Source organism: Bacillus rossius, chromosome 18 (genome assembly GCF_032445375.1).
Source record: "Bacillus rossius redtenbacheri isolate Brsri chromosome 18, Brsri_v3, whole genome shotgun sequence".
NCBI classification, from domain to species: domain Eukaryota; kingdom Metazoa; phylum Arthropoda; class Insecta; order Phasmatodea; family Bacillidae; genus Bacillus; species Bacillus rossius.
In genome coordinates, this window is record NC_086345.1 from 28466789 (window position 1) to 28494503 (window position 27715).

General features: G+C 38.1%; 2 protein-coding genes across 2 annotated transcripts; one reads left to right on the forward strand and one right to left on the reverse strand.

Annotated features, from left to right (window-relative positions):
* Positions 1-2087: 2087 nt before the first annotated feature.
* Positions 2088-25691, reverse strand: LOC134541393 (uncharacterized). The gene is made up of 6 exons (XM_063384816.1): positions 25379-25691; positions 15096-15857; positions 12107-12219; positions 8442-8555; positions 2217-2442; positions 2088-2148 (listed from the first exon to the last, which is right to left on the reverse strand). Exons 2-6 carry the CDS (start codon positions 15854-15856, stop codon positions 2088-2090), a joined length of 1275 nt encoding a protein of 424 aa, XP_063240886.1. The 5' UTR covers position 15857; positions 25379-25691.
* On the forward strand, positions 20386-27454 carry LOC134541299 (protein canopy homolog 4). Its single transcript, XM_063384622.1, has 5 exons — positions 20386-20804; positions 22081-22204; positions 22978-23112; positions 23756-23840; positions 25479-27454. The coding sequence occupies exons 1-5, from the start codon at positions 20708-20710 to the stop codon at positions 25671-25673; spliced, it is 636 nt and encodes a 211-aa protein (XP_063240692.1). The 5' UTR covers positions 20386-20707; the 3' UTR covers positions 25674-27454.
* The last annotated feature ends 261 nt before the right edge of the window (positions 27455-27715 follow it).

The window sequence follows — 27715 nt, forward strand, 5'->3', positions numbered from 1 at the left end:
ATTATGCAGTGGTTTTTAATTAAAAATAATAAATACATTCTTACAGAAGTAGTAAATGTAATTCAATTACAGAGTACTGTTTTTTGCTTTAGTTCGCTTTGAAGCATGAAGTATCATGAACTCTATGGATAGCTATATTCTTATGATTTCAACTTCAAGCCAGAAATCACACTAATGTGTTTCATTTTGAAAGCTACACATGAAGTTATTAAATATATCAAAATCCCCATGACCGTTTTTAGTCGTACGCTAACTTAAAAATTCCATTGGCCATACATGCCTGCCTACCAAATTTTAAGAAAATCAAAAAACAAAATCCAAAATTCAAAAGTTGTCGTTGGACAAAGTCACACACAAAGGTACACGCAACTGCCGATGGCTCTGGTTGTTACAGATATCTTTCTTTGCTGGGTCCAAAAAAAATTTAAGATTGTAACTGTAAACCTAACCTGTGCATATAGTATAACTTGAAAATAGTACCGAGGCTAGACTTTTCGGCCTTGGGCTTTTCAATTTGAAGGAGACCCTCCCCAGAAAATTTTTAAAAATTAATGCTTTTAAATAATATTTTTTAGCCAACCTGGAACATAATTTTCAATGATGGTTTTGCTAATTTAATTTAAGAAATGTTGGTATTCTTTCCTGATAAACTGTCTACAGATAATTTTTATTTGTGCTTACGGTTAAACTCCATCGGAATTGCATACTTATCCGTTGCAATAAACACTTTACAAGTTTTTCTAATATGAACTCATGACCTTGAATTTGTGTTGAACACAGCACTTTAGTTTAAATGCTAATAATATTTTAATTTTCCTTTCCGGATTAGTGTCCGTACAATGAGTGCAGATCCCAGGGGGATATATGCCTGCAGTTGCAAAAGCGTGACAGTGAAACGGGTTTGATATCAAAAAACTACGTCTTGTACGGATAACGTTCTGCATGTATTAAAAGATTTCTGCTTATTGCATGCACGTAGGCCAACACATATGGTCAGTACACAACATACTGGCACAGTATCCAGAGATGACTTGTGTCAGTTAAATCTCACATGCAGAACTCTTATGCCACGACCCCCCCCCCCCCCCCCCCCAACCACTAATGAATCCTACAGATTTGCGTCCCTGGTCCATACTATGGTAAGAACACTAGACACACAAGTAAAATGGAAAATGAAAACGTCTGCCCGGTTTTGCCCGGGCCTGGAAACGCCCCCGATTGAAATTTTACAATGAATGCTATTAGCAATTCACTTGCAATTTTCGTCCTATCAGGAAAAACCCAAGCATTAAAAAAAAAATAATATTTAAAAACTGAACCTGGGAGTCTGAGCCGCAGGGATTAGCATTTAAACTAAAGTGCCGTTCAACACAAATTCAAGGTCATGAGTTCCTATTAGAAAAACTTGTAAATTGTTTATTTCAAACGGATACGTATACATTTTTGATGGAGTTTAACCGTTAAGCACAAATAAAAATTATCTGAAGACAGTTTATCACGAAAGAATATCGTTTCCTAAATTAAACTAGCAAACCCATCATTAAAAATTTTTCAATGGATGCTATTAGCAATTCTCTAGCAATTTTCGTCCTGGGACCCCCCTGGGAGTCTGAGCCCCAGGGATTATGACCAAGTGGTTTGAAGGGGTGTAGCCAGGGGGACGGGGGTTTAGGGGTTCAAAACCCCCCTCCCTTTACCATCAAATCTTTAATTAATTTCTTATTCATCACTCAAACAAAATTCATATTAAAATTAATAAAAATTTTTTTACCATTACGATATTTAAATTTAAGAACCGAAAACTGCTAAAATAGCTCTATTTTACACCTTAAAATCCAAATTTTCCCGGGGGAGGACCCCCGGACCCCCCGCTTCAATACGAGGGAGCCATGCTTCTTAACACCCCCCCCCATACACAAATCCTGGCTACGCCACTGGTGTACGTAACCGGTAACATTTTCTATACACAATATGAAATACGCTTTTTTTATGTATGTCACAATCATGCTTGTTAATCACATTTATACAGAGATCACACACAAAAGGTGGGAAATGTTTATGAACGAGTACACACACCACATTGCCAGTCACACCACCGCTGGACAGAGGCACAGCGCGCCCGGTGGAGTGGTCGCGAGAGCGGCCGAGCTACACGGGGCGCGCACCGGCCCAGTGTTCCGTCCTGGGACCCCCCCCCCCCCCTGGGAGTCCCGAGCCCCCGGGGGACCGCGACCACGTGGTCCGGTCCGCGAGGGACGCGGGGCCCGACGGTGGGGGTGCGCGCTACCCTCGCCACGTTGTTGTCGTTGAGGCCGCCGATGGTGTCGGAGGAGTCGACCACCTCGCCCATGCGGTCGTGGCAGAAGCGGAGGCACGCCGCCAGCAGCGGGTCCATCTGCAGGAAGGCAGCCGACACCAGCACGGGCAGCACGTTGCCCGGGTCTGCAACAACACGGCAGTCCCCCCCCGCCCTCGCTCGGTCGTGAACGTGCGACCGTGTGTCAGGGTTGTGGGGAAATTTTTTTTCTTTCCAAAATTGATTTTCGAAAAGTATTTTTTAGGGATGTGCGAGCACCCCATATTTTAGGGTACGGTTCGAATCCACAATTACCCGAACCCGGAATCGTTGAACGTACGTGGATTCGAACAGTATTACGAATATTCACAAAAGTTATAAATTAATTTTATACGGCTCAAAAATACTAGCAGGGAAAAATAAAATTAGGCTACTATTACGTAAGTATTTATAATATGATGTATCAAAGAAAGATATGTAAATTAAATAATTAACACAGTGACATTAAAAGAATTTCGAGATTTCGAGAGCTTAAACAATAATTACGAATTTCGTCGTATAGCAAACTATAAACTAAAAACAATAACATACCTACAAGAAAAAAAGTATTGGCTATTTATTGGATAAAAAAATTGTTTCGTTTGCTGAAACATTTATAAACGTGAGATTTCCCTGTGGCATGCAGTTTATTACGATTGAGTTGGAGAATCGAATATGTTTTGTTTTTCATATTTTAAAGTGTTTATTATTAATATGGTTTACATAGTTATAAACATTTCAATCTCAGTGTAATAAATAATTGCCAGTAGTTACAGTTAGAAAAAAGAAAACACATTTTATTTTTAAATTAATCAGTTATTTTTAATTATTCTGTGCTTAATATTCGGAATCGGATTCATATCTCAAATATTGCCAGGGATTCGAATCGGATTCTAACCGAACTGAAAATCAAGGATTCGCACATCCCTAGTATTTTTAAAAAATTGCCAAATTTTTTGCCTTGTTTCGTACGATTGTGCGCACGGTTGACTCGCCTTGAAACTAAAGTGTGACCAGCATGAGCGTGGCCTTCGTGACAACCTGCGGGCCGTAATACTTCCAGTTTCGTCTCAAACGCTCGAACAGCCCGATACCACCGTGATTCCGACTGCAGGTGATTACTAGACATCTGCGAATTGTGATTTTTCCTTTCGAATCGAATTCGAATCGAATTTAAAAATAATCACGAGTTTCGAATTTTTTTCGAATCGAATTTGAGAATATAAAAAGAAAATTGAAAAAAAAAAAAAATTAAAAAAGTGGGAAAGTGAAAATAAAGGGAAGACCATAAAAAGTATCACAGTTTACCATATTTTGCATGTTTGACTTTCCAGGATAAAAATATTAACAAAAATATCACAGCATAAGGAAGTTGTACAAAAAAAATAACAAATTTACCGTTTTTATCACTTAAGCATCGCACATTTTATTCTAAAATCAAGTTTGAAAATTAGAGGTGAGACCGTGGGTGCTACTATTAAGCAAAAAAAAAAAAAAAAAAAAAAAAAAAAAACATGGACAGTAATCTATAAAAACAAAACCTATTCATGGAAAGTACGTTTATTTAAAAAATAAAAAGTAGACTTTGCTAGAGCACGCCAAATAATTTAAATTAATGAGTGATTCAATAAAACCATTTTATTCAACGTAAAAAAAAAGAAACCCGTAACAAGAACGTGATTTGTAACTATACGCATAACGATCGTTCCTGACAGCGCGCGCGTGCATGCAGTCTGCGAGCTATCGATATCGATCTTCGACTACGTGCGCGCACTCTATACGGGAATATAGGAATCAACACAACCAAACTGGCGCTGCTTACGTTTTATAAGCGGTACGGTATAAAGCGACTCCCGAGAAGTTAAAGATGAAGTTTATAACTTTTAAAAACGTTTTTAAAACACGATTTACACATCAGATTACTTTGTAATAGGATTAATTAAGTTAGTATGCAGTTTTATCAGAACGAACGGCGTAAACTGCGTAAAGCAATAGGCGCGTGCATGCAGTCTGCGAGCTATCGATATCGATCTTCAACTACGTGCGCGCACTCTATACGGGAATATAGGAATCAACACAACCAAACTGGCGCTGCTTACGTTTTATAAGCGGTACGGTATCATAGAGTAAGTAAAGGGAGAGGCGCCACTCCCATAGTAATGATCGTTTGCTTAAATTTGTAAACAAAACCCTTGCGATCATACCATTTCTTTGCAACTTGACAACGAAAAAATTACAGCCTGATACAACCTGAGAAAGGTTTAGCGCGTGATCGTTGGCACCTTTGTAGTCACCATATTTTATATTTTTTTTCGATAAAGGATACAGATATTGTGAAATTGCTTTATGTTAGTCCTTATAATGGGGCGTTAAACTATTTCCGTAAAAGAAAAAAAATACCATGGATCAAGGTGGATTTGAACCCGTAAACACCCTGGCCTGAATTTTCCTCCATCCATTACACCTTTATCCGCACGACCACCAGTTCATTTTAGAAGAATGGTTACAAGTGTATGTACTTATAGAATATTTTTCTACACTAGTAAAGTCCAAATTGTTTAGCCAGATTGAAACTGATGATCGTTTAATAATGAATTTTAATTCTGTTTATTATATTTATTTTCCACTATTATATATTTTTTTTAATTTTCAACTTCAAAAACTACAGAAGTAGCTAGCAGGTAATATGGAGAACGACAGGCCAACGTCCTCTAATTTTCGTTTTCGGCAATATGCCACGCAGCATCTAGTTTTAAGTGACATTTTAAAAATATAATCTTTCATTTTCAAATCCCATTATTACCACGAGACAATACAAAGATGGCCGTATGTAATTATAACAACTGGATATGTAATAAACTAAAGAGATCAAAATTTGTAATTTTTTTTTCCGATGTTGGTGAAATATGGTATGATCCAATTTTTAAGGATTCAGTTCGTCCTATCTACAGTCACCCCCCTGTACGGTATAAAGCGACTCCCGAGACGTTAAAGATGAAGTTTATAACTTTTAAAAAGTTTTTAAACACGATTTACACATCAGATTACTTTGTAATAGGATTAATTAAGTTGGTATGCAGTTTTATCAGAACAAACGGCGTAAACTGCGTAAAGCAATGGGCGCGTTGTAAACAACGGGAATTTATTGCATTACATCAAATGAGGTTAAAACGGTACAGAAATAAAATGGTTCAAATAAGAGGAAAACGTAAATAACGGTAACGTAAATAAGGGGTTTCGCTGTATAATTTTTGTAAGTGAAAGATATAATCGTCCATTTACATTACTTTAAAACATTGGGGGCGGGGGGATGTCTTATATTAGTGTATCCGGGCCAGATTTTGCAAGTCGAATTATTGTAAAATGAATTCGATTCGAATTGACGAATCGAATATCAAAAAATTCGAACTCGAATTCGGAAATTTCGAATATTCGCAGAACCCTAGTGATTACGCACGTACCTGGCAGATGACGTGCTTTTTTTTTGTGTGAACTCCCTGCCACTGGCTAGACAGAGTTCACGGCCCGGCCTGTGGCTAGGCGACAACGGTACGGCACAGCGTCATACGTGCGGATGTAAAAACATTTTTATTATATACATGTATTTTTTTAGAAGAAAGGTGTATGTAACATTTAAAATCAACCAGATGATTTGAAAAGTGTCGTTTTTTGTCTAGCAATGAGAATGTTCTCCTTAAATCAGTTCTTCACAAGTTATTCACCAGTAATGTTCTGTGGTGGCAGAAGGCCTGCTAACATCGTACATGAAGAAGAACGCTCACTTGATGGAAACGTGCGGGTCTAACTTTGTAGTCTTCCCTTCCTGTACATGTAGTCCTGTGTAGGCCCTGCAGTGAAATCATTGTACCAAGAGATTCCTGTTATATCAACCCACTCAAGTCACCCGCCGAAAGACCTGGTCCGGACAGAGATGGCTGATCGCAAATTTCCCTGCAGACACAGCAATGCATGTGATCGTGTACGGGTGTGATTATGAAAGTGTGAGTAACTGTGTGAATGCTGTCACAATCTCACACACAAACTCACATACACTCTCAGACTCAACACATGAGCTCTCACTCCTCGCGCTGCTAACCTAATCCCTACGCTGTACAATGCGACAGTGGCGGGGCGTGATACGCTCACTCACATGCTGCAAGCTGTTCTAACTTCTCGGCGCGTGAACAAATGTTAGTGGACCATCCCTTTCCAGTTTTCTCAGGAAACTAAGGCCTTTAGGATATTGAGTGGGGTCATCAGACGATAGCAAACTTACACAGAACGAGAAAATTGGAGCATCTGCCACGAGAGATCGCAGGGAACCAGGCAGGTTGGACCAGGACTTGAGCAGCCCAGGCCCTCTGGCAAGGAACACTGACGTTGTGCAGTCATGCCAACTTGCTCCGTCGAGCCTTCAGGGTGTTGGGTAATTTTTTTTCTCCTAAAATTGATTTTTAAAAATATTTAAAAAAAAAGCCAAAAATTTTTTTTTATTATTTCTTTAGAGGAAAGGTGTAAGAAACATTAAAAATCAACCAGATGATTTGAAAAGTTTTCTCTTTTGTCTAGCAATGAGAGTGTTCTCCTTAAATCAGTTCTTCACAAGCTGCTGACCAGTAATGTTCTGTGGTGGCAGAAGGCCTGCTAACATTGTACGTATAGAAGAATGTTCACTTGACGGTAGGGATGGGTCGGTACTGGTTCTCGGTTCTCAGATAGATGCGGGGGGAGGGGGGGGGTTAGGGGTTCTAACACCCCCCCCCCCCCCCTTTAGCACCAAATTTTTTTCTTATCTGAAAGCAGGTTAGCTAAAAGCCTGGGTGTCTTACTGCTATCACCGGCCACTGCACTGCACTGGAGGGGAAGAGTAAGCGAGCCCTACCGATTCTCCTTCCCTTCCCCTACCCCTGTCGCGAGCAGAAGCTATATGGTTGTGACGCCGTGACGGGTCCCAAGCTTTCAAATATCTTACACCTACTGTATTTAACCAGCGCGGTAATTATAAGCAGGTGGTGACTGGGTAACTCTTCAAGCTGAAGCTAATTGTTTCCAGGAATAGGCTAGTTCTGCCGAAACCCAACCATTTTTATTCCTTTTTTTTTTTGTATTGTCGAGCTTCGAGCATGATTTATGATTTTGAGTGGACGTAAACAAGGCACTTGGATCGATAAAAGTATCTTTAATTCATTTCTTGCTTCATCACTCAAACAATTTTTTATTAAAAAATTAATAATATTTTTACCATTACAATATTTAAAGTTAAGTACCGAAAACTGCTAAATTAGCACTATTTTACACTTTAAAATCCCAATTTTTTCCAGGGGTGGACCCCCTGAACCCCCGCTTTATTAGGGGGGAGGGACCATGCTTCTTAACCCCCCCTCCCCCCCACCCCCCTTACATACACAATTCCTGGCTATGCCACTGTGAGGCAACAACAGCCTAAGTCATTCCACGCAAATACAACAATTTCCAACCAAGTTTTAATATTTTTACAAGAGAATGAGCAGTCAAAACGTTAGAGCAGTTACTAGGTGACCTTCATACCTGTGTTTACTATCAAAAAAAATTAAATTTAGAGTGTGAACCATCGTACAGCTTGCTGAAAGCCACCAAAGTGTTGTTTTCATGGAGTATATCACAAACATTTTTTTTTTGGCCACTTGGTCTGTTGGTACCGATCGTGCTGGTACACATGTACCAACGGCCGAAGTGGCCGGAAAAAAATAATGTTTGTGATATACTCAATGAAAACCACTCATTGGTAGCCTTCAGGCCTCCTGGGAAAACATCTACGATAGTTTGTTCGGTAATTAATTGTTTATTTGATAGTCTATCCCTGCAGGAAGGTACCTATGTACCAGCTCCTTTTACAGTCATTTAAGCATGAAAAAACTGATACAAAGTTGGCGAAGCACAAGTCAGTTTTGGTGTCAAAATTGTGTTTTATACTTTTTAAGTGAATTTAAATATCAAAACTTTAGTGGTTCTGATGAAATTTAAACTGATTGGTAATAAGGTAATTGAAGAAGAGAAACAAAATGGCAGTCAGCGTCGTTAAAAAAAATGGCGGGCTCGCGAGGAAAGGAAGCCAGTCGCAACTCACCCAGCGAAGGCCGTTCACTGGCAGGCAGGGAGTCCTTCTTGATCCAGCGCATGAGCCAGTCGAAGGTGTCCATGTCGCAGTGGACCGAGATGTCCATGTCCTCCAGCTTCTGGCCTGCGGGACAGCGTGACGCGACGTGACAGAGACGTGACGGACTGCTGCTGACCGTGCGCTCGTGGGTGCAGTGCAGTAGGGCCTAGTGCTGCAGTGCAGTTACAACACGCGAGAGGAACCTGAGTTACCAGAGCGAACAGTGAGAGTGAGTGTGTGTGAGTAGGACAGTGCACCCAGTGCACCTGTTAGCAGGGATGGAAGAAACCCAGATTTTTTTTTTTTTTTTAAAAACCAAACATTATGTTTTTTTCGGTTAAACCAGATTTTGACGTGACAACGTCTAATAAACCGATGAATGCCGGCTGCACGCACGAAAAAGTGTCCCGTTACGCTCATTGTACGCTTGCGCCGCATCTATCTCTCTTCCACTCGATTGGAACAACCATCGATTTGACTTTTCCAAAGCACATTTAACTTGAAACACTCCCATTTGTTTCCTACTTTTCCTATCGTCGTCCTATCCTAAACAGAATAACACAGATTGGAAGAAGGTAAATAGCAAACATGTATAAAAGTTATAGTTAAAATAATCTCTTCGTTAAAGTAATAAACATATTTGAATTAATGAGTGCAAATAAAAGTAAATTTATCAATTAAATTGTAGATTTCATTTCACTCCTTCTTTGTATCCATATAAAATAGAGATAATTCAATAAAAATGATTCAATTTTATTCATAAAAGTGTGCAATCATTTCATTAACGTTTTGTTATGACGTTGTCACGTTAAACTATCGTCCGTAAACCGACTATACAGACAACCAATTTTTTTTTATTACATTCGTTATTTTGGTTCTCGGCATGTTCACATGACAGACATGCAACATCCCGCTTTCTGCCGCTCACGTTGAACCAGAAGAACTGAAGCCCAGCAAATCTGCACATCTGACTGTGTCTTAACCACAAAAGGATATTTCCCCACAGGAGGAGGATTCTACAGAGGGGTGTTTCCCACAAAATAGGAACTTTTTTAAAAATTAATAAATTTACTAATTTTTTTTTTACACTTTTGACTACAATTTTCTAACTAATTTAATTTTAGAATAGTATTTATCTGGGTGTAATTTAAAACTTATTCAGATAATTTAAAAGATAAGATCTTGATCAGTATATAATTATTTGTTCCCGCAAATCACAAGAAAAATTAATGAGCAAACTATTGTTAATAGAGTAGAATAAGACCTTTAATTAAAATTTACTAAGATATTCTATTTAAAAATATATTTTTTAATTTTTTTTTGACGTGACGTCTAATACATCGATGAACGCTGGCTGCACGCACGAAAAAGTGTCCCACTACGGATGTCCCACTACGGATGTGTTCTGTTTGCTCATTGTACGCATGCGTGGCATCTCTCTTCCACTCGATTGGAAAAACCATCGATTTGACTTTTCAATCATTTTTTCGTCGTTTGAAATATTAATATTATGTAATTTAACGATCGTCCACCGATATTCAGCACAATCGGTACGGTTATTTAAAAGTAATGTTGAAAATTCAAATACGTTTTGAACCAACAATGGTGTTTTACAGTTACACATAATAATTCAAATTACACCCGGGATCTTTTGCACAATGTTTTAAAAAATATTTTAACACATTATAAATAAGTTTGGTGTATTTGGGATGGGTATTTGTTATAAAATCGTGTTAATATTATACCCCTACCGTGAACAAAGTTTTTATAAATATCTTTATATAACATTTGAAACTACATTATCTTAGTATGGCCTCGTGGGCGTGTGGTTAGCGTACCTAACTCTTAATCTAAAGGCTGTCTGTTCGAAACCCGGCAGTTGCGAAATATTTTTTATACTTGTAAAAATAAATATGACGCACGCAACATTTCAAAAGTAATAAATATATTTGAATTAATGAATGCAAATAAAAGTAAATTTATTAATTCAATTGCACATTTCATTTCACTCCTTTGTATCCATACAAAATAGTGATAATTCAATAAAAATGATTCAATTTTATTCATAAAAGTATGAGAGGTAGATTTTATCATGAAAAAGATTGAATAATTAAAAAAAAATTCTTCCTTAAAAAATATAATATTTTTAATGCCTAAATGGTTTGGTTGCAAAAACCTATTACGGCTCAGTCTCAGGCCGAATATGATATTTCCTTTTCTTCTGGATCAATCATTTCATCAATGTTTTGTTATGACGTTGTCACGTTAAACTATCGTCCGTAAACCGACTTTACAGACAACCATTTTTTTTTTTTTTTTTTTATAAATCCACTTGATTTAAACAACGGTTTACTGCTAACCTAGGTTTGTTTCCAACGCTTGCGAACATGTTTTTAAATCCTGGGCTTCTTGCAACACATCACAAAAATGGGGCATGTGCAATAATTTAATTTAATTATAAAACCCAACTAACAGACTCATTCAAAGAACAGGTGTTTTTCTACTGATGTAATAACTTAACTCTTAATAGCTTTGAAACCACAGGTATGTTAACTATGAACTTAATAAAAACATTTAATTATATTAAAACTTTGATTAACCATCACTTATTTAACCATCAACTTCTGTTGTCATCTTCTGAAATATGAGTATCAGCAAACAAACAGACATCTTTAAAATTGTCCCCTACTCTTTTACATAGCCTATGTATTGAAAATTAATATATTTTTTTTTTAATTAAGTGCAATGTGTATGTATTACAGTAGAATTTCGATAATACGGCATGATCCCAACTTGCAGACACCTGATTACTGACATTTCCAGATTATCAGACGGTATCTCCCGCTACCACTAAACGCTAAGTTGTAGAGCAAATACATCTTGTAAGATGGTGTTTAACAGCAAATATTGTTTAGTAGGAACATAAGGGCAAAACATTTTAGGTTCGAATTAGTAATTACTTTCTAGCCATCCCGAACCGTGCCGATTGCTTCAGACTACCACTCACGTGCGTACTACAAAAGCATTTTCCACATAAGCCAAAACATTATAGTTTTTTTTTTATCTTAAGGTGGAGTCTCATGCACAATGAAGATTTTTTTTTCTCTCATCATTTCTATAAATTAAGGGCTATTTCTGTAAATCTAACATTATGCATCTCCTGCAAATATTTCCAACAGATATTAACTAAGTGTGATATAGTGGTAGTAAAAAGAGAAAATAATTGCTAACACATGTGCCCCTTTTACACCTACTATATTTCTCTTTGTGAATGTCTGCTGAAAACATTAGTGACAGAACTAAAAATGCAAGAGACATATAGTGTTAAGTTTACCGAAATAGCCCTTACTTACAAGAAATGACAAGAAAAAAATTAACATGGCGTGTGAGACACCACTTTAAGCTGTCTTAGTTGGCTGTTGACGGACCATGAGGCATTCCAGACTGTTGAATGCCGAAATATTGGAAGTCTGCTGTGTATACTTTTAAAGGATTTTATTTTCATTTCCGTCTTAGGCCTGCAGTGAAATCACTGTACCAAGATATTTCCGTTATCATTCCACTCGGTCCTGGTCCGGACGGTGATGGTTAATCGCAGTTCCCCTGCGAACACAGCAGTGCATCAGGCGAGTTACCTGTGGTGACCTCCGCGAAATAACCCATCTTCGAGACCAGGAGTCCCTGGGAGCACTTGTACTCCCTCTTGAGATTCTTCACTTCGTCGGACACGTAGATCACCACCTCGCAACTGCAACAGGACTAGCCAATCACCACGCGCCTAAACACTCGCCAGCCTCGCCGGCCCAGCCACTGGCCGTCCGCCGCGGGAAAAACCTTTCAACTCCTGTTTTTCATCCGGGTTTATCCACATTTTGAATCCTGTTCCAATTCTTTTTGGTTCCGACTTTCCATGTATATAGTTTGAGCATGTTTAGTGTAGTGTATATAGACTTTATCATTTTAAACTTCCCGCCCTGCAGGGCGTTGTGGTTGGTCACTCTGGAGTGGGGTCAGGAAGTAGGTTGGTGCACCTGCACACAGGAAGAGGTCAGTCTGATAATCAACATGGTGGTGAGTGGACGTTCATTATAATCAAACTATAGTTGCTTACACATGTTGCATCCGCTAATTATTTCAGTCCACAACTCTTTGTGCAACACTTTTGAAAGTATATACAGCTCTCCCATTTTTTTCAAATTACGCTGCATTATTCTACGGCAGGGGTCGGCAGATCACGGATCGCGAGCATAGGATTTCCACACGACTTTACGGCTCTACAGCTCACCATGCTGCCACAACACAAAAAAAAACCTAACGAAATCAAACGGCCCAATAACAGAACGTGTCAACCTGAGCTCGCACATACCACCGCAGTCGCCCAGGACTTTACTTTTATTTTAATAACTAATTAATTAAAATAATTTAGGTTTTCTTGTTTTATCAGTAGAGCTACACTAAAGATTACCATTTTTTTTTTACATTTACATGTTTTTCCCCCCCTAAATAACCTTTATTTTTAATAATTCATGTTGAATTTGTGAATAAAATAGTTTTATTTCAACTCCTTTTTTTATCGTCTAGAAATTCCATGTAGATGCAGAGAAAATACGTGTTGCGGCTCTCTGAAAAATTGGTAGGATCTGTTTGCTTGATGTTTGGCTCGACTCACCCGGAAGTCTGCCGGCCCCTGGTCTACGCAATGTGATTCAAAGGGTCAGACGTAGCAGATTAAAAAAAAAATGAACTGGAACAGGAAATCTAAGGATGGCGAACCTGGTTCGACACAGGCGTCCAAAGGTTTAACAACAAAGAAAAACTTCAGTTTAACAAAATGCCAGTATCAAAATAACCATTTACTAACTGCCAACTTATTTTAAAAACATCAACACGCTACGTTTTACAAAAAATTTTTTTAAATAAATTACTTGAATAATTTTTAAAATAAAAAAAAGTACTGCTCTCGATTTATAGTGAAGATTACTCTGCCAGTGTAGCGCGCACCTACAAAAGAAGCGCCAATGGCTAGAGCCCGGAAAAATTTGCAGGTTCAATGACCTCCAGGATAGACTCCAATATCCTCTACACACTCGGGCAAATGCCAACTGTTCATTGGCTGCTGACTTGTGAGTCGTCTCGACTGGGTGGCCTGTGATTCGACACTTCTACGAGTGAGGGTCTCTAATTGGCCCTCAGTCCTCCAGATTAACATGAAACAATGGCAGAAGCAGCACTAAGGTATAATTATTTGAATTTTAGCATAGCACGTAATGAACCCGCGAATTTTTCAGGTCTCTACCAATGGAAAATGTTCCTTCTGTACCCCTCCGACTACTCACATGTATGGTGTACTGCGATTAAACCTAAACAACACCGAAAAGCACGTCAAAAACACCATGTTACACGAAATGGAAGTTAACGACCTTAAAAATTCATCTGAAACCCGTGAAAGTAATCAGCATTCTAACAAATCTCAACTCGAATTACAAAATCCTACTAACACATTAAATTCAATCTGAACAGATTGAACAATATCAATTTTTTTTTGTTTCAGGATCTTGCATCTCGTCTTGGTAACCAACTTATTTTTTACATTTATGACGTTTCTACATTTTTAACGCACACAAACACTGGATGATTTAATTTAGTTCCAAAACGTTCTGACCCAGTCCTGATCATTACGAATTATTTATTGTATTTTTAATCTTATATCAGTCAAAATGGCATTATTTTAATGGAAAAAATGTTAAGAAAAATGTATTTTAACTACAAATTTGTTGACTAATACACTATCATTAAGAATAAACATTATTTATAAAAATAAAAACAACTGCCTTGTAATTCCCTGATTTAATAATGAAATTAGCATAGAACACAAAAGTAAATCCTTATTTGATAAGGTAGAAATTCTATTCCAAACTCGAAGGGAATAAAAAAAAATGTGTCCATAAACAAGTTGCTCTGGAATGTCAGGTAAAATTTCCCATAATTTCCCAAAGTTCCCTGATAAAAATGTAGATTGTTAGGTAATTATTTTGGAATTAAATAGTGGCTATTCCAACTGAAATTGCATGCCAAAAAAAAAAAATTACAGCTGTTACAAAAGTTTAAATGATTTTAGAAACTAGATTGCATTATGAGCACGAATAACTTTAGTAAATTTTTTTCAATAATTTTTACATCTTCGTCTTGTAAAATAAATAATTTCATTCCAAACCCAATTGTTTTAACTAGAGAATAATATAATTGCAAAAAAAAATTATTCTGCGCATTAAAATGAAATCCTCAGCACAGTTACTAGTTTTCCCTGATCTTTGAAAGGTTCCTCACGCCTCTTAATGCCCAGATGTTCACGAGTTGTAAGCCTCATCCAAATCAAAGGTTTCCCTGACTCCTCAGGTTACGCGGGTGATCGAAGCGAGTACAGTAGAACCTCGATGATACATTCCCGTTTCATACATTTTCCCGTGTCATATGCCGATTAATTTTGGTCCTGCCGAATGTAATATATTTAAAATGGTTTACTGTCCCGAAACATACACTTATAAAATCATTAATTTCCCGTTTCATACACCATTTTTGTGCCCTCCGTTGAAAAGTGTACGACAGGAGTTCCACTGTAGTTACTCGGGTTGGTGCTGCGTGCTGCCGGCGTCGTCCCGCCCCTGGGACGCAGGCTTGTCCGTGCGCTGGCACGAGGATCTCCTGTGCCCGCGCGCCGGGGCCGACTCCTTGGGCACGACGTACGGCAGCACCGAGTCCAGCAGCCCCTCTTGGATCACCTCGCCCAGCCTCTGCTTCACGGCCCTCTCGAGCGAGCACGGCCGCTGGGGGGCGACGCCCGGAAGCTCCCGCCGCGTGATGCTGATCTTCCTGCGGCTGTCCAGCCCGCGCGTGGCGCGCGGCTCTGAGTCGGACGACGCGTCGCTCGCCGACGGGGACGGCCGCGCCTCGGGCGGGCGCCCCGGGGCCCCGGCCCTCGCGAGGAACGTGGACGTCGCCGCGTCCCACTCGAACAGGCCGGACTCGTCGACCAGCCGCAGGGCGCGCCGCGCGGCCTCCGCGTCGTCCCCGCGCGGGCCCCCCAGCACCAGCCCCTGGACGAGCCGGCGGGCGTCGCCCTCCTTCGCGCCCAGGCAGCCCGCAACCCGCCTCAGCGTCCCAGGGCTCTGCCAGTCCAGCTCCCCCCGCTCGCAGCACTCCAGCAGCAGCGCGTCGAACAGGTCCTTCCTTGACAGGTCGATCGTGCGGCACGACAGGTTCAGGAAGTGGAGGAACTGCTCGAACGACAGGAACGAGCGGGGCTCCCTATCCAAGGGCACGGACCCTTTCCTCGAGGCGTTGCCCCCGCTCGGCAGCGACGAGGTCTTTGGTTTCGTATCGGTCATTCTGAAAACATCAATGGAGAGCGAGCCTTAAATTCACTCCAGCGATGAACCTTAAATGGTGGGCACAAATATTTGTCTGTGAAAAATTAGATGTAATAAATCATAAATTACACAACAGAAAAAAAAGTACAACTGTCCACAATTTCACATGAAAAACTTTGTAATTAATGTGTTCACGTTTAAAATTATGAAGATATTAACTGAGGATAAGTTAGATTCGAATCTCAGATTCGAATCTGAAAAATTATCGGAACGTACCATAATTATCGTACACACCTTAAAACCCCTGAAATTCCTTCGTGCAACAACAGCCTAAGTCAATTCCATAAATTAATGTGTATAAAGCAGGAAAAATATTATATATGAATGTACAAGAACTTACATGTTAGTAAAATCGTTTGAAAGACAGTATATCAAAATTAAATAAAAATATAAAAGTTTATTTAAGATAAATAATTTTCCAAAATGAGATTCGAATTTGAAAACAAGCATAACGTTAATATATATAAATTAAACTAGACAATGGTGCAACATTCGGCTTGGAGCATACGTTTAAGGAGACCCATAGGTACACCACACAATCTACAGAACTGTAAAGGAGGGGGGGGGGGGAGAGGGGGGGCGGATTAGAAACATTATTTCCAATGTAGCAGTATTCTGCTTGGTACAAAAGATTAACCATTACGTCCTTAATGTCACACATATATCATTGCCGGGTGACATGAACCAGTTTTTTATAAAAGAAAATCTAAAACACACACACACATATATATATATATATATATATATATATATATATATATATATATATATATATATATATATATATATATATATATATATATATATATATAGTTAAAGTAAGAATATGAAGTTTTCATTTTTTTTAAATTTTAATTTCCATCGTAGCAATATTATGGTTGGTAAAAAAGATTAACCATAATGTCCTTAATGTCACACATATGTCATTACCGGGTGACATGACACCAGATTTTATTAAAAGAAGATTATGTGAACACATATGTATAGTTAAAGGAAGATCGAAGTTTGGAATTTTTTTTTTTTAAATTTTAATTTCCAACGTAGCAATATTCTGCTTAGTACAAAAATTAACCATAATATCCTTAACGTCATACATATGTCATAACCGGGTGACATGACTCCAAATTTTAATAGAATTCGATTATCTGAACACATATGTATAAGTAAAGGAAGAATATGAAGTTAGGAATTTTTTTTTAAATTTTAATTTCCAACGTAGCAATATTCTGCTTGGTACAAAAATTTAACTATAATGTCCTTAATGTCACACATATGTCATTACCGGGTGACATGGCACCAGATTTCATTAAAAGAAGATTATCTGAACACATATGTATAGTTTAAGGAAGAATATAAAGTTGTGATTTTTTTTTTAAATTTTAATTTCCAACGTAGCAATATTCTGCTTGGTACAAAAGATTATCCATATTGTCCTTAATGTCACACATTTTCATTACCGGGTGACATGGCACCAGATTTTATTAAAAGAAGATTATCAGAACACTTATGTATAATTAAAGGAAGAATATAAAGTTTCGATTTTTTTAAAGCAGAAAATTGCTACGTTGGAAATTAAAATTAAAAAAAAAAAATCAAAAACTTCATATTCTTATTTTATACAATTGTGATCAGATAATCTTCTCATATTAAAATCTGGAGTCATGTCACCCGGTAATGCCATATGTGTGCCATTAAGGACAATATGGTTAAATTTTTGTACCAAGCAGAATATTGCTACGTTGGAAATTAATATTAAAAAAAAAATCAAAATCGTAACCTTCCTTTAACTATACATATGTGTTCAAATAATCTTTTATTAACAACTGGTGTCATGTCACCCGGTAAAGACATATGTGTGCCATTAAGGACAATAGGGTTAAATTTTTGTACCAAGCAGAAATTGCTACGTTGGAAATTAAATTTAAAAAAAAATCATAACTTCATAACCTTCCTTTAACTATACATATGTGTTCAAATAACCTTTTATTAAATACTGGTGTCATGTCACACGGCAATGACACATGTGTTACTTTTAGGACAATATGGTTAATCTTTTGTACCAAGCAGAATATTGCTAAGTTGGAAATTAAAATTTAAAAAAAAATCATAACTTTATATTCTTTCTTAAACTATACATATATGTTCAGATAATCTTCTTTTAATAAAATCTGATGCCATGTCACCCGGTAATGACATATGTGTGACATTAAGCACATAATGGTCAATCTTTTGTACCAAGCAAAATATTGCCAAGTTGGAAATTAAAATTTAAAAAAAAAATTCAAAACTTCATATTCTTCCTTTAACTATACATATGTGTTCAGATAATCTTTGTTGTTTAAAAACAGTTCATGTCACCCGGTAATGACCTATGTGTGACATTTAGCTCATTATGGTTAATCTTTTGCATCAAGCAGAATATTGCTACGTTGGAAATTAAAATTTTAAAAAAATTCCAAACTTCATATTCTTACTTTAACTATACATATGTGTTCTGATAATCGACTTCTATTAAAATCTGGAATCATGTCACTCGGTAATGATATATGTATGACATTAAGGATATAATGGTTATTCTTTTATACTAAGCAGAATATTGCTACGTTGGAAATTAAAATTTTAAAAAAAATCTTAACTTCATATTCTTCCTTTAACTATACATATGTGTTCAGATAATCTTCTTTTAATAAAATCTGGTTTCATGTCACCCGGTAATGACATATGTGTGACATTAAGGACATTAAATTTTTGTACCAAGATTTTCAGATTTTCTTTTATAAAAACTGGTTCATGTCACCCGGCAATGATATATGTGTGACATTAAGGACGTAATGGTTAATCTTTTGTACCAAGCAGAATACTGCTACATTGGGAAAAAAATGTTTCTAATTCCCCCCCCTTTTACAGTTCTGAAGATTGTGTGGTGTACCCAAGGGTCTCCTTAAACGTCTGCACCAAGCCGAATTTTGCACCATTGTCTAGTTTAATTTATATATATTAAAGTTATGCTTGTTTTCAAATTCGAATCTCATTTTGGAAAATTATTTATCTTAAATAATCTTTTAATTTTTAATTAGTTTTGAAATACTGTCTTTCAAACGATTTTATTAACACGTAAGTTTTTGAACATTCATATATAATATTTTTCCTGCTTTATACGCATTAATTTATGGAATTGACTTAGTCTGTTGTTGCACGAAGGAATTTCTGGGGTTTTACGGTGTGTACGATAATTATGGGACGATCCGATATTTTTTCAAATTCGAATCTGAGATTCGAATCTAACTTATCCTCAGTAGATATTACTATTATACATTCATGGCCCGTCTACAATAGCAATGTCCTATACTCGTCGCTGATTGGTCCACGTGACCCTCTGACGTCATGCGTCAAGTGGGCGAAGGTCCGAACCTACCTGGTCCGAAGACATTTGTCAATTTGAATTTTTTGTCCCAATCCGTGTACTTCGGACACAGAAAAAGAACAGAACACTCACAATATTTGAATTCCCTGTTCCCGTTTGAAAACGTGTTTGTTTTTGTTATTGAATGAAATGGAAGGTATTGTAAGTCCCTCATAACTTACATAACTTTCATAAGTTCAATCTCAAACTAAAAGCATCAAAACAATAAACAAAAACATTTGATTTGGCACATTTACTGCGCTCTGGTTACAACTTTATAAATCAATACATTCGGACATCGGACATCGCATATTGTGGACAAGGCAGTTTTCCGTGAGACAATGTGACGTCACTCACATTCGGATAAGGACACGGACCACGCACATGTTCGGACTATTGTAGACGGGTTCTCAAACTCCTCCGTAACTCCATGTATAATTTGACCACACAGCAGCCCTGACGATTTACAACCAAATATGGAAGGCAAATATTCTAAACATAAATGCGCTATCGACTAATTTAATAACATCAACAGCACCATAAAAAACAATTTTAAAATTTCTAAATGAATGCGAAATAAACTAACTGAAGCACAAGTTGTAATTCCTCGGAAATTTGGACAGCAGAATATGTCATTATAAAATGGAATGATTTAGTGGATAAATTACTTCATAATTAATATCTACAGAGTAATATTAAATTAAAACACCCTTTAATAATACCTTCACTGCGGATCACGAAAACCAGGGTAACTGAAGATAATTGTTTAGTTACCATGGAGATTGTAGATTCCATAGATATGTGGTTTCAGAGGGTGAAACTAGAAACTATTTTCTTTCTTAATTATTACGTTAATGATTTAATAAGAGATATAATAATACTAGTACTTTATTTACTCTATGATAATAACCATAAACGCCACGTGACATTTATTGTAAATTATATTCTTTTGTTAAATTATGTGTTTTATTGCATACCTACGTTTATTATGTATACCATATTTTTTTTACTAATAAAATTATGTTCAGAAGTTGAACCAAAGTCAATAATCATTTCATCTTTTTAATTTTTTTCTTTTTTTGAAGTTTGATGGACGTTCGCTGAATTTGGGAAAATGCCAATAAATGAAGTTGCATTTCTGTCACAACACGAATACGTTCAAATATATTTTCTGTGATGTAATTCCTATTACGGATTGAATATGAATGTCAAAAAATAATAATAATAATGACGGATTTCCTGACAAGATATCTTATCGTTTCTAAGTTTTCCTGCTTCCGCTCAGGCTAATTTTTGACGTAGGTACACCTACTTAGTGCCGGTTTGGAGCACGTGAATTTTGGTAATTCGTCCCGTGCGTAAGAGTCCTTGCGGAAACGTAAATTGTATGCTTCAACACCAGCAAAATGATGCGTGTTGTTGTGTGCACGTTGTTGTTGGCGAGCTGGTCTTACGGTGGTCCAGAAGAGGAGGAGGGAGTGATATACGCAAACAAATGTGAAAGTTCGTATGTGCTTTACAATATTTTATTTTATTTGAATTTGCGCGATAATTGATGTACACTCCTTTGAAAACTGTTGATAGGTCGACGTGGACAAATATAAAATATATACATCGTCAAATGTTCGTTTTTGAGGTTATGGCTGGAATATGCGTTCGTCCACTAGTATTCTGTTCCTTCTTGCAACTAGACTACCTCTCTAGCAGTCGTCTTCTAAATGCCCTAACAGCCTTACCATACTTCCGTGAATCCGATTTATTACAATCCCGCACTTTCCTACCTAGAAATCAATGTTCTGCCCTCACTCTGTACCCCCCCCCCCCCCCCCTACCGCCATTACGTATGGTCCCGTTTTCCTCTATAGAATCCTTCATTTAGCTGACCCTGTAGCTTATGCCACCAACCATTCCCCTCATCCAACATTAAACAGTTAATTGCCTCTTCTTCTATCGTGAAGCATGCTCCATTGCTTAGGAGCAGGGTAGGGGAATTACATTAGAGAGTCTGACAGCTGTAAGTTTCTTTGCAGGTTTTTTGTTACCATGGTTGTTACGATAGTGTAAACCTCCATTTCTTTGTTTAAAGTTCAGTTTAATTACCTATGCAAGAGAATTGTTGAATATTTTTGTTCCACATTTAAGGGTATTAGTGAAGTGCGAAAGTTTACTTTTAATGCAAGTTGTAGCCACGCGCCAATTTTATCATTTTATTTTTTAATTTTTTAAAGTTAGGGGGACCAAATTAAACAAGATGTCTTCAAATACCTAGCACGCTAATTTCATTTTTTTTTTTTTTTTTCAAAATGTTTTTAACAAAATATTTTGAATTTTTTAAAATCTAAAGGTAATTTTTAAATCTTTACAAATAACCAAAGTCAAGCATGTGCAAATGCAGTACAGACATTTCTACAATTTGCAGGAATGATTAATTTTTTTAAGTTAATAAAGTTAAAACAATTTCAGAGAATATTTACACATGCAAATTTAAACTAAAGAGAGGTGCCAAAAAAAAAAAAATAATTAAGTAAATTACTGTTAGAAATTTAATTTTTGGGACTTCCACAATCATCGTTGCTTATTGGTTTTTTTTTTTTTATTTTAACTTTCGTGACCAGAGGGCACTGTGTAGATGTCCTGTTAAATTAGCGGGAGTAGTTGGATCACACTGCCACTCGGCTGTAACTGTGCACGTGACTGGGAAGGCACAGCATCATCATCATCACTAACGCCGAATAAGCACTTTCACTCTCCCCGAGTCAGGTTCATTTCTTTCCCGCAGCGTGCAAAGTCCTGGCCACGGAGCTGGAGTCCCGCCTCGCCGAGACGGGCAGGTCCCACGACGTGGTCGAGATCGGCTACTCGCTGGACGAGAGCGGCAGGAAGAGGACCAAGTACAAGAAGTCGTAAGTGGCCGGGGCCGGAGTCCCTCGATAAAAAAAAAAATGGCTTTAGGTTGACGTGGGGGGGAGGGGGGGGGGGGTGCTACTGCCAGGGTGAAAAAACCTGGAAAAGTCAGGGAAATCTAAAAAAATATTTCTGGCGTACTTATGAAAGAAGAACACACCTTTTTTTTTCCCCCACGCTGTTAAAAATACAAATTTTTCAGTTTGTTTAAGAAAACTATTTTTTTTTTTTTTTGTTTTCTCCTGTGTCGTGCGTTTTCAGGGTGTTCACGTGCTGGAAAGTCAGGAATTTTTTTTCTCTGAATCTTGTAAAGCCATGGAAATTTCCCAACGATAGTAATTCGAGGGGAGAGAGTCACGCTCCAGTCTGTAAGGTGGTGTAGCATAGTTCTGTTTGAACTGTACCAGCCGTGGATTGGCTTTATTTCTTTCAGAGAATTTTAAATAATTTTTTTTTTTTTACTTAGTTGGGGAAATTTACTACAGATTTGTGGATACGCCCTTGTTTTCCACTGCCAACCCAGTGTGTCAAAAATGACAGAAGGCTGGTCAACACAGACAAATAAAAATGCAGGTAAAACCAGAGAACGACACGGACCTAGGTTTTCTGTCGATTTCCTGTGTCGTCCTGTGTTTTACCTGTGTGCTGTTCCCTGTCTCTTTATCATTCTGACTTGCGGTTGGTGTCAGAAATGGTCTGTTCAGATACAACCCCGCCTTCGAAGATAGTTGCCGAGGTTGCCAAGTGTGAGTTTTTGAACTGTTGGCCACAGTGAGCTGCGCCTGGTGGAGTCCCTGGAGGGCGTGTGCGACAAGATCCTGGAATACAACATCCACAAGGAGCGCAAGGACAGCACCCGCTTCGCCAAGGGCATGAGCCAGACCTTCCAGACGCTGCACGGTCTCGTGTGAGCACGCACTTTTTGTTCGAACCCCCTCCTCTGTCGCTGCCATCCCCAAAAAAAATTAAACTTCCCTACAGTTAATTAAGATGTACCAAACTGGCCCGAAACTGTTAGGTCACCTCGATTGTGACGTCTGTTCAGATGCGTGGGATAGTTCGCGGTAAGGGATCTTCAAACCGTCACAGTCGTGTCGGATTGGCGATTTTTCCGCATAGTTGAATGTCAATATAGCTTCAACCAAATAAAAATGAAAAATTGTGTCTACAAATGCCAGGCGAATCAATTTCAGGACTCTTTTTCAGCAGTAGCTTGCTAACTTGCGTTTCGTTTTTGATGCCTCAATTCAATTCACCGTAGCACATCAAATAGGTGTAAGTAATTGGCGACTGTCCACCTGCATCATGCAGCTATGTTCCTGTGAATGGTAGATTTATTTTGTATTATGTTTATTTTCCCATATTGTTTCGACAAAAATCACCCTGCGTCTTTAAAAAAAAAAAAGTTGTCAGAAACTTTTGCTGTAAGGTCGTGAAAAAGTCCAGAAGTTTGGTTCGCCAGGTTACCTGGCGAAGGAAAGGTTTTTAACTCTCTAACGTGTGTCGCTGCGGGCGCGGAAGGTGGATTGTTTGCCCCGCGGTTGTTGCAGCGACAAGGGCGTGAAGGTGGAGCTGGGGATCCCGTACGAGCTGTGGGACAAGCCGTCCGCCGAGGTCACCAACCTCAAGACCCAGGTGACTGTCGCGAGGAGCTGTCTCCTGCCCCCGTGCACCCACGCGGGCTGTGTACAGTAGAACCCTGTTGTGAGGCTTCTCGAGGGGGCAAAAGGAAAAAAAATATATGTATATACGTTAGCAGGAAAATGTTACAAGCAGGAATTGTCAGTTTTAAAACCACTGATAGGTTCACTCGACGCTCGAATCGGTTTTAAACCAAGCCGACGATTTTCGTTTAACCTCATGGTGCTTCCAGCTTCTATTCTCTTAGTCTGTACACACACACGCACTGCCACATTTCTGTAAATTTTCTCACAGTTCACAATAGTTTTGCAGTGGAAATGCCGATGTTGCGATGTACGATTCCTTTGCCACTTGAACATTTTTTTTCTGTGGATTCCTATATCCATGAATGAAATATATTTAACTCTATAAGCAATATAAAAAGCTTTTTTTTTGTGCCATCACAGAACGATTGACAAACTAAAATATCGTAGAACCACGTACGTACATCTGAAAACGCACCAGAATGGCAAAGAAAGAAAGGATGTGTTATTTCTTATTTTGTTTTCCAACAGGCACACAGCTGCGCACATATGTACCTTTCATATATAGAGTACTCAAAGTTTTTGCACTTAGTACATAATAATTGTTTTACATTCACATAATAAATGCTTAAACTAAATCTTAACGAATTGAATTCACCTTTTAATGGCCAGAACTGTGTTATTCTGGTAAATTTAGTGGTTTTGGATTTAAAAGTATGCTGTATTACAAGTAGTAAAGAATGGTTAGTACAAATATTCCAAAGTAATGTGAAGTTACATTTTTTAAAAAAAATTCTGATGCCATTGCTTTGGCGCATTGTGTGTTGGGAAAAAAAAACTAAGAAATTTTATTGTTTGAAAATGATGGTAGTATGTTGTTGTGTAGGTAATTTGTTTGAAACCTTTGCTTTATCCTTCTGTCTTACATCCTTTTTAAGTGTGATACAGTTGAAAAAAGAATTTTTGAACTAAAATTGTAGCCATTCTGAAATCAAAAAATTGTACAGTATTTCACAACCCTCAGAAACATTTAGTTTGGTATAAAATTGTGCGCAAGTTTAATTTTATTATTTAATTCGATAATTTAATTTTTCTTTAGTTTGGTTAATGCAAACCTCGTTGTTGCAAAGTCCAAAATTATGGTCCCTTCAGGTTTGTATTATTGTTTGAAAGGTAAAAAAAAAAAATTTTTACCGAGGTCAATTGAAATCTGCTTTGTACTACTTTTGAGCACGTTGATTTTGCATGTCATGTTCATACCAAATACAATGCAGAATTTTGGATTTTCAGTAATAATTACTGATTGAGACATCCAGACACGGAATAATCGAGCGTTATTTATTTATTTGTTTATTACCGACGCAGAGATACTTTGAGTGTTAAAGAGTATTAGATGGGTTTTTTTTCCTATGGTTTTTAATTACCGAATTAATTTATTGGTGTGGGAGGACACAAATATTATCCTACCAAAAGTTTTAATGAAGTGACTGAAGTCTAGTTGGTACCGACCTTGTTGTTGCAAAGTGACAGGTTAACGGTGGCTTCAGGTTCGTGTTGGTGGGAAGGTAGTTGACGGGGATGTGGGCCGTGCCGCGGCCGTGCTGCGCAGTGCGAGACCATGCTGGAGGAGAACGAGGACGACCTGGAGCGCTGGTACTTCGAGCTGCAGGAAGCCGTGCCCCTCAAGCGGTTCCTCTGCTCGGAGCGCGTGCTGCGCGGCGCGGACAGCTCCTGCCTGGACGAGGCCGTGCCGGCGGGAGCCAAGGGTGACGCGGGCTCCCGGCGGCCCGACGACGAGCTGTGAGCAGGCCCCCCCCCCGGACCGTCGCCGAGGTCACCTGGCGTCCGCGAGACACACTGCACTCGGGCACTCACCTGGCGTCGAGGGGTACTAGGCCCCACCATCTGGGATCCTCACATCTCCGCGCCAGGATTACAATCTCGAACTGCCCGTCGCAGTGTTTCGGGCGCGTAGACACCTCCTGTACCTCGTTGCATGTAGCCCAGCACTTACCGACAGTCTCTAGTCCGCAAGGACGCACCCTCGTGATAACCACACCACTTCAGCGAAGTAGCAGACACTCGAGTCGAGTTTTAGCACGGAAGCTGTAGTGCAGGTGTTATCAAAATATTTGAAATCCCAAATGGTGAGGCCTAGTCCTTGTGAGACTATTAGGTCTGCAGAAAAACCTCAGTGCATACTTGAAAAAATTAAACCCAAAGTTTAGTACAGTTTGCACTGAACTGTTTGTAGATGTTGAAACATCTCTTAGGTATCAGAAAATATGTAGGTAGTACTTTATAAAGCGGGAAAATGTGTGATGAGGTCCATGCATTCTGTTGGATTTCATTAACCTCAACAGTGTAACGTCACATTTTTTTTTTTTTGACAGTTATGTTAAACTGCTTAGCTTAGGGAGGGGAGGTGGTCCGTGATTGCAGGCGTGTCTACGAGTGCCGTCACACATACGTTTCCCGCTGATCGTGCTGACTCATGTTCCGAGAATATGTTGTGGTGGCACGAGTTGGACTCCAATTACCTGAATTACAAATGCATACGCGAAGCAAAATTAAACATGAGAAAATCTAGTACAAAAATGACCCAATATTTGCAGGAATGTGCAAATTTCAAGTTAAAAACTTCGTCCCACATGCCTCCAACTAGGTATTTATATTTGACGCGCTACTGCAAACTGAAATGAGGCATGAGGATACAAAAAACAAAATGCAATTCAGCTAAAGGTATCTGCTGATTAAAGTTTCGTGGCTTCAGCGATGTTACTGTTCATTTGGGGACGTTGGGTGACCATTCCTTCATTTTTTTTACTGTTTCGTGGTCTTGTTTATTCCAAACGATGTGAAGGGAAAATATTAAAATAATAATCTCTTTGGTTCTGTTGTGTGGCGGTGTTGTACGAGGCAGAAGCACGCTACTTAAATAATGTGCGCCTGAAGCAATGGCCAGTACGCTTGCGCCAGGCACACCGCGAATAAGGATCAACGACAAATGTCTTCACCTTGGAAACTGGCGACAGACTGAAAGTACTTGGTTGTAATATGTAATGTTAATTCATGTACGTAATGACATTTTTTTTTGTTAATGAGTGCCTCTTGAAAGTGTACTTTATTGTTATCGTGTAAAGTATCCTGGTTTTTAATATTTTGTCTCGAGACACAGTGAATGTAAAAAAATATATTGTTTATGATTTGTCTGTCTTTGTGGATAAAGTTTGGTCCACAGCTGGCTTAGTTTGTAATATTGTATGTGATTTGCAGGTTGTTTAAGTGTAAATTTTTTTATTTTTTATTAAATGTTTTAGTTAGCGGAAGATTGAAGTTGTTCCGCAGAGCAATATCAAAGGGAGAAATGTATGATGATGTTATCCATGTGTACATAAGTCGAGTGTGCTTAGTAATCATGTAGTTGTGTATATCTTTAAAATAAAAAAATGTCTTTTTGTTTTTAATCTTCATGTAAACCTAAGCTGGATGTAAACAATTGACTATTAGGTAAATTTTAAGATCTTTGTGTACTGTAAATATTGTCTTGTCTTCCTACCTTCAAAATACATTCAATGAGTATAATTTTTTATTCTTTTTATTTTAATTATATACCCTCATAATTAAATTATGAATTAAGATTGAAAGTGATATAACAATTCCAACTAGGATGCAGGGTTTTGCATTTGTCACTACTTCCTGGAATGAGATGATCGGTTTGTTTCAAAATTATTATTAAAGTCGTAATAAGCTGTCACAAACACAGAAATTTCAAGTTGAGTCACTGGGACTAATTATAAAAAAACAAAATTATGAAAAAATAATTGATTTTTTTTTTTTTAATTT

Coding starts and splice junctions, on each gene's coding strand:
- LOC134541393 (XM_063384816.1), bottom strand. CDS start 15,856: ATGACCGATACGAAACCAAAGACCTCGTCGCTGCCGAGCGGGGGCAAC. Junction 2,443..8,441: donor CAGTGAACGGCCTTCGCTGG/GTGAGTTGCGAC, acceptor GTGTTGTTGCAG/ACCCGGGCAACGTGCTGCCC. Junction 2,149..2,216: donor GTGGTCGCGGTCCCCCGGGG/GCTCGGGACTCC, acceptor CGCCCCGTGTAG/CTCGGCCGCTCTCGCGACCA.
- LOC134541299 (XM_063384622.1), top strand. CDS start 20,708: ATGATGCGTGTTGTTGTGTGCACGTTGTTGTTGGCGAGCTGGTCTTAC. Junction 22,205..22,977: donor AGGACCAAGTACAAGAAGTC/GTAAGTGGCCGG, acceptor TGTTGGCCACAG/TGAGCTGCGCCTGGTGGAGT. Junction 23,113..23,755: donor CAGACGCTGCACGGTCTCGT/GTGAGCACGCAC, acceptor CGGTTGTTGCAG/CGACAAGGGCGTGAAGGTGG.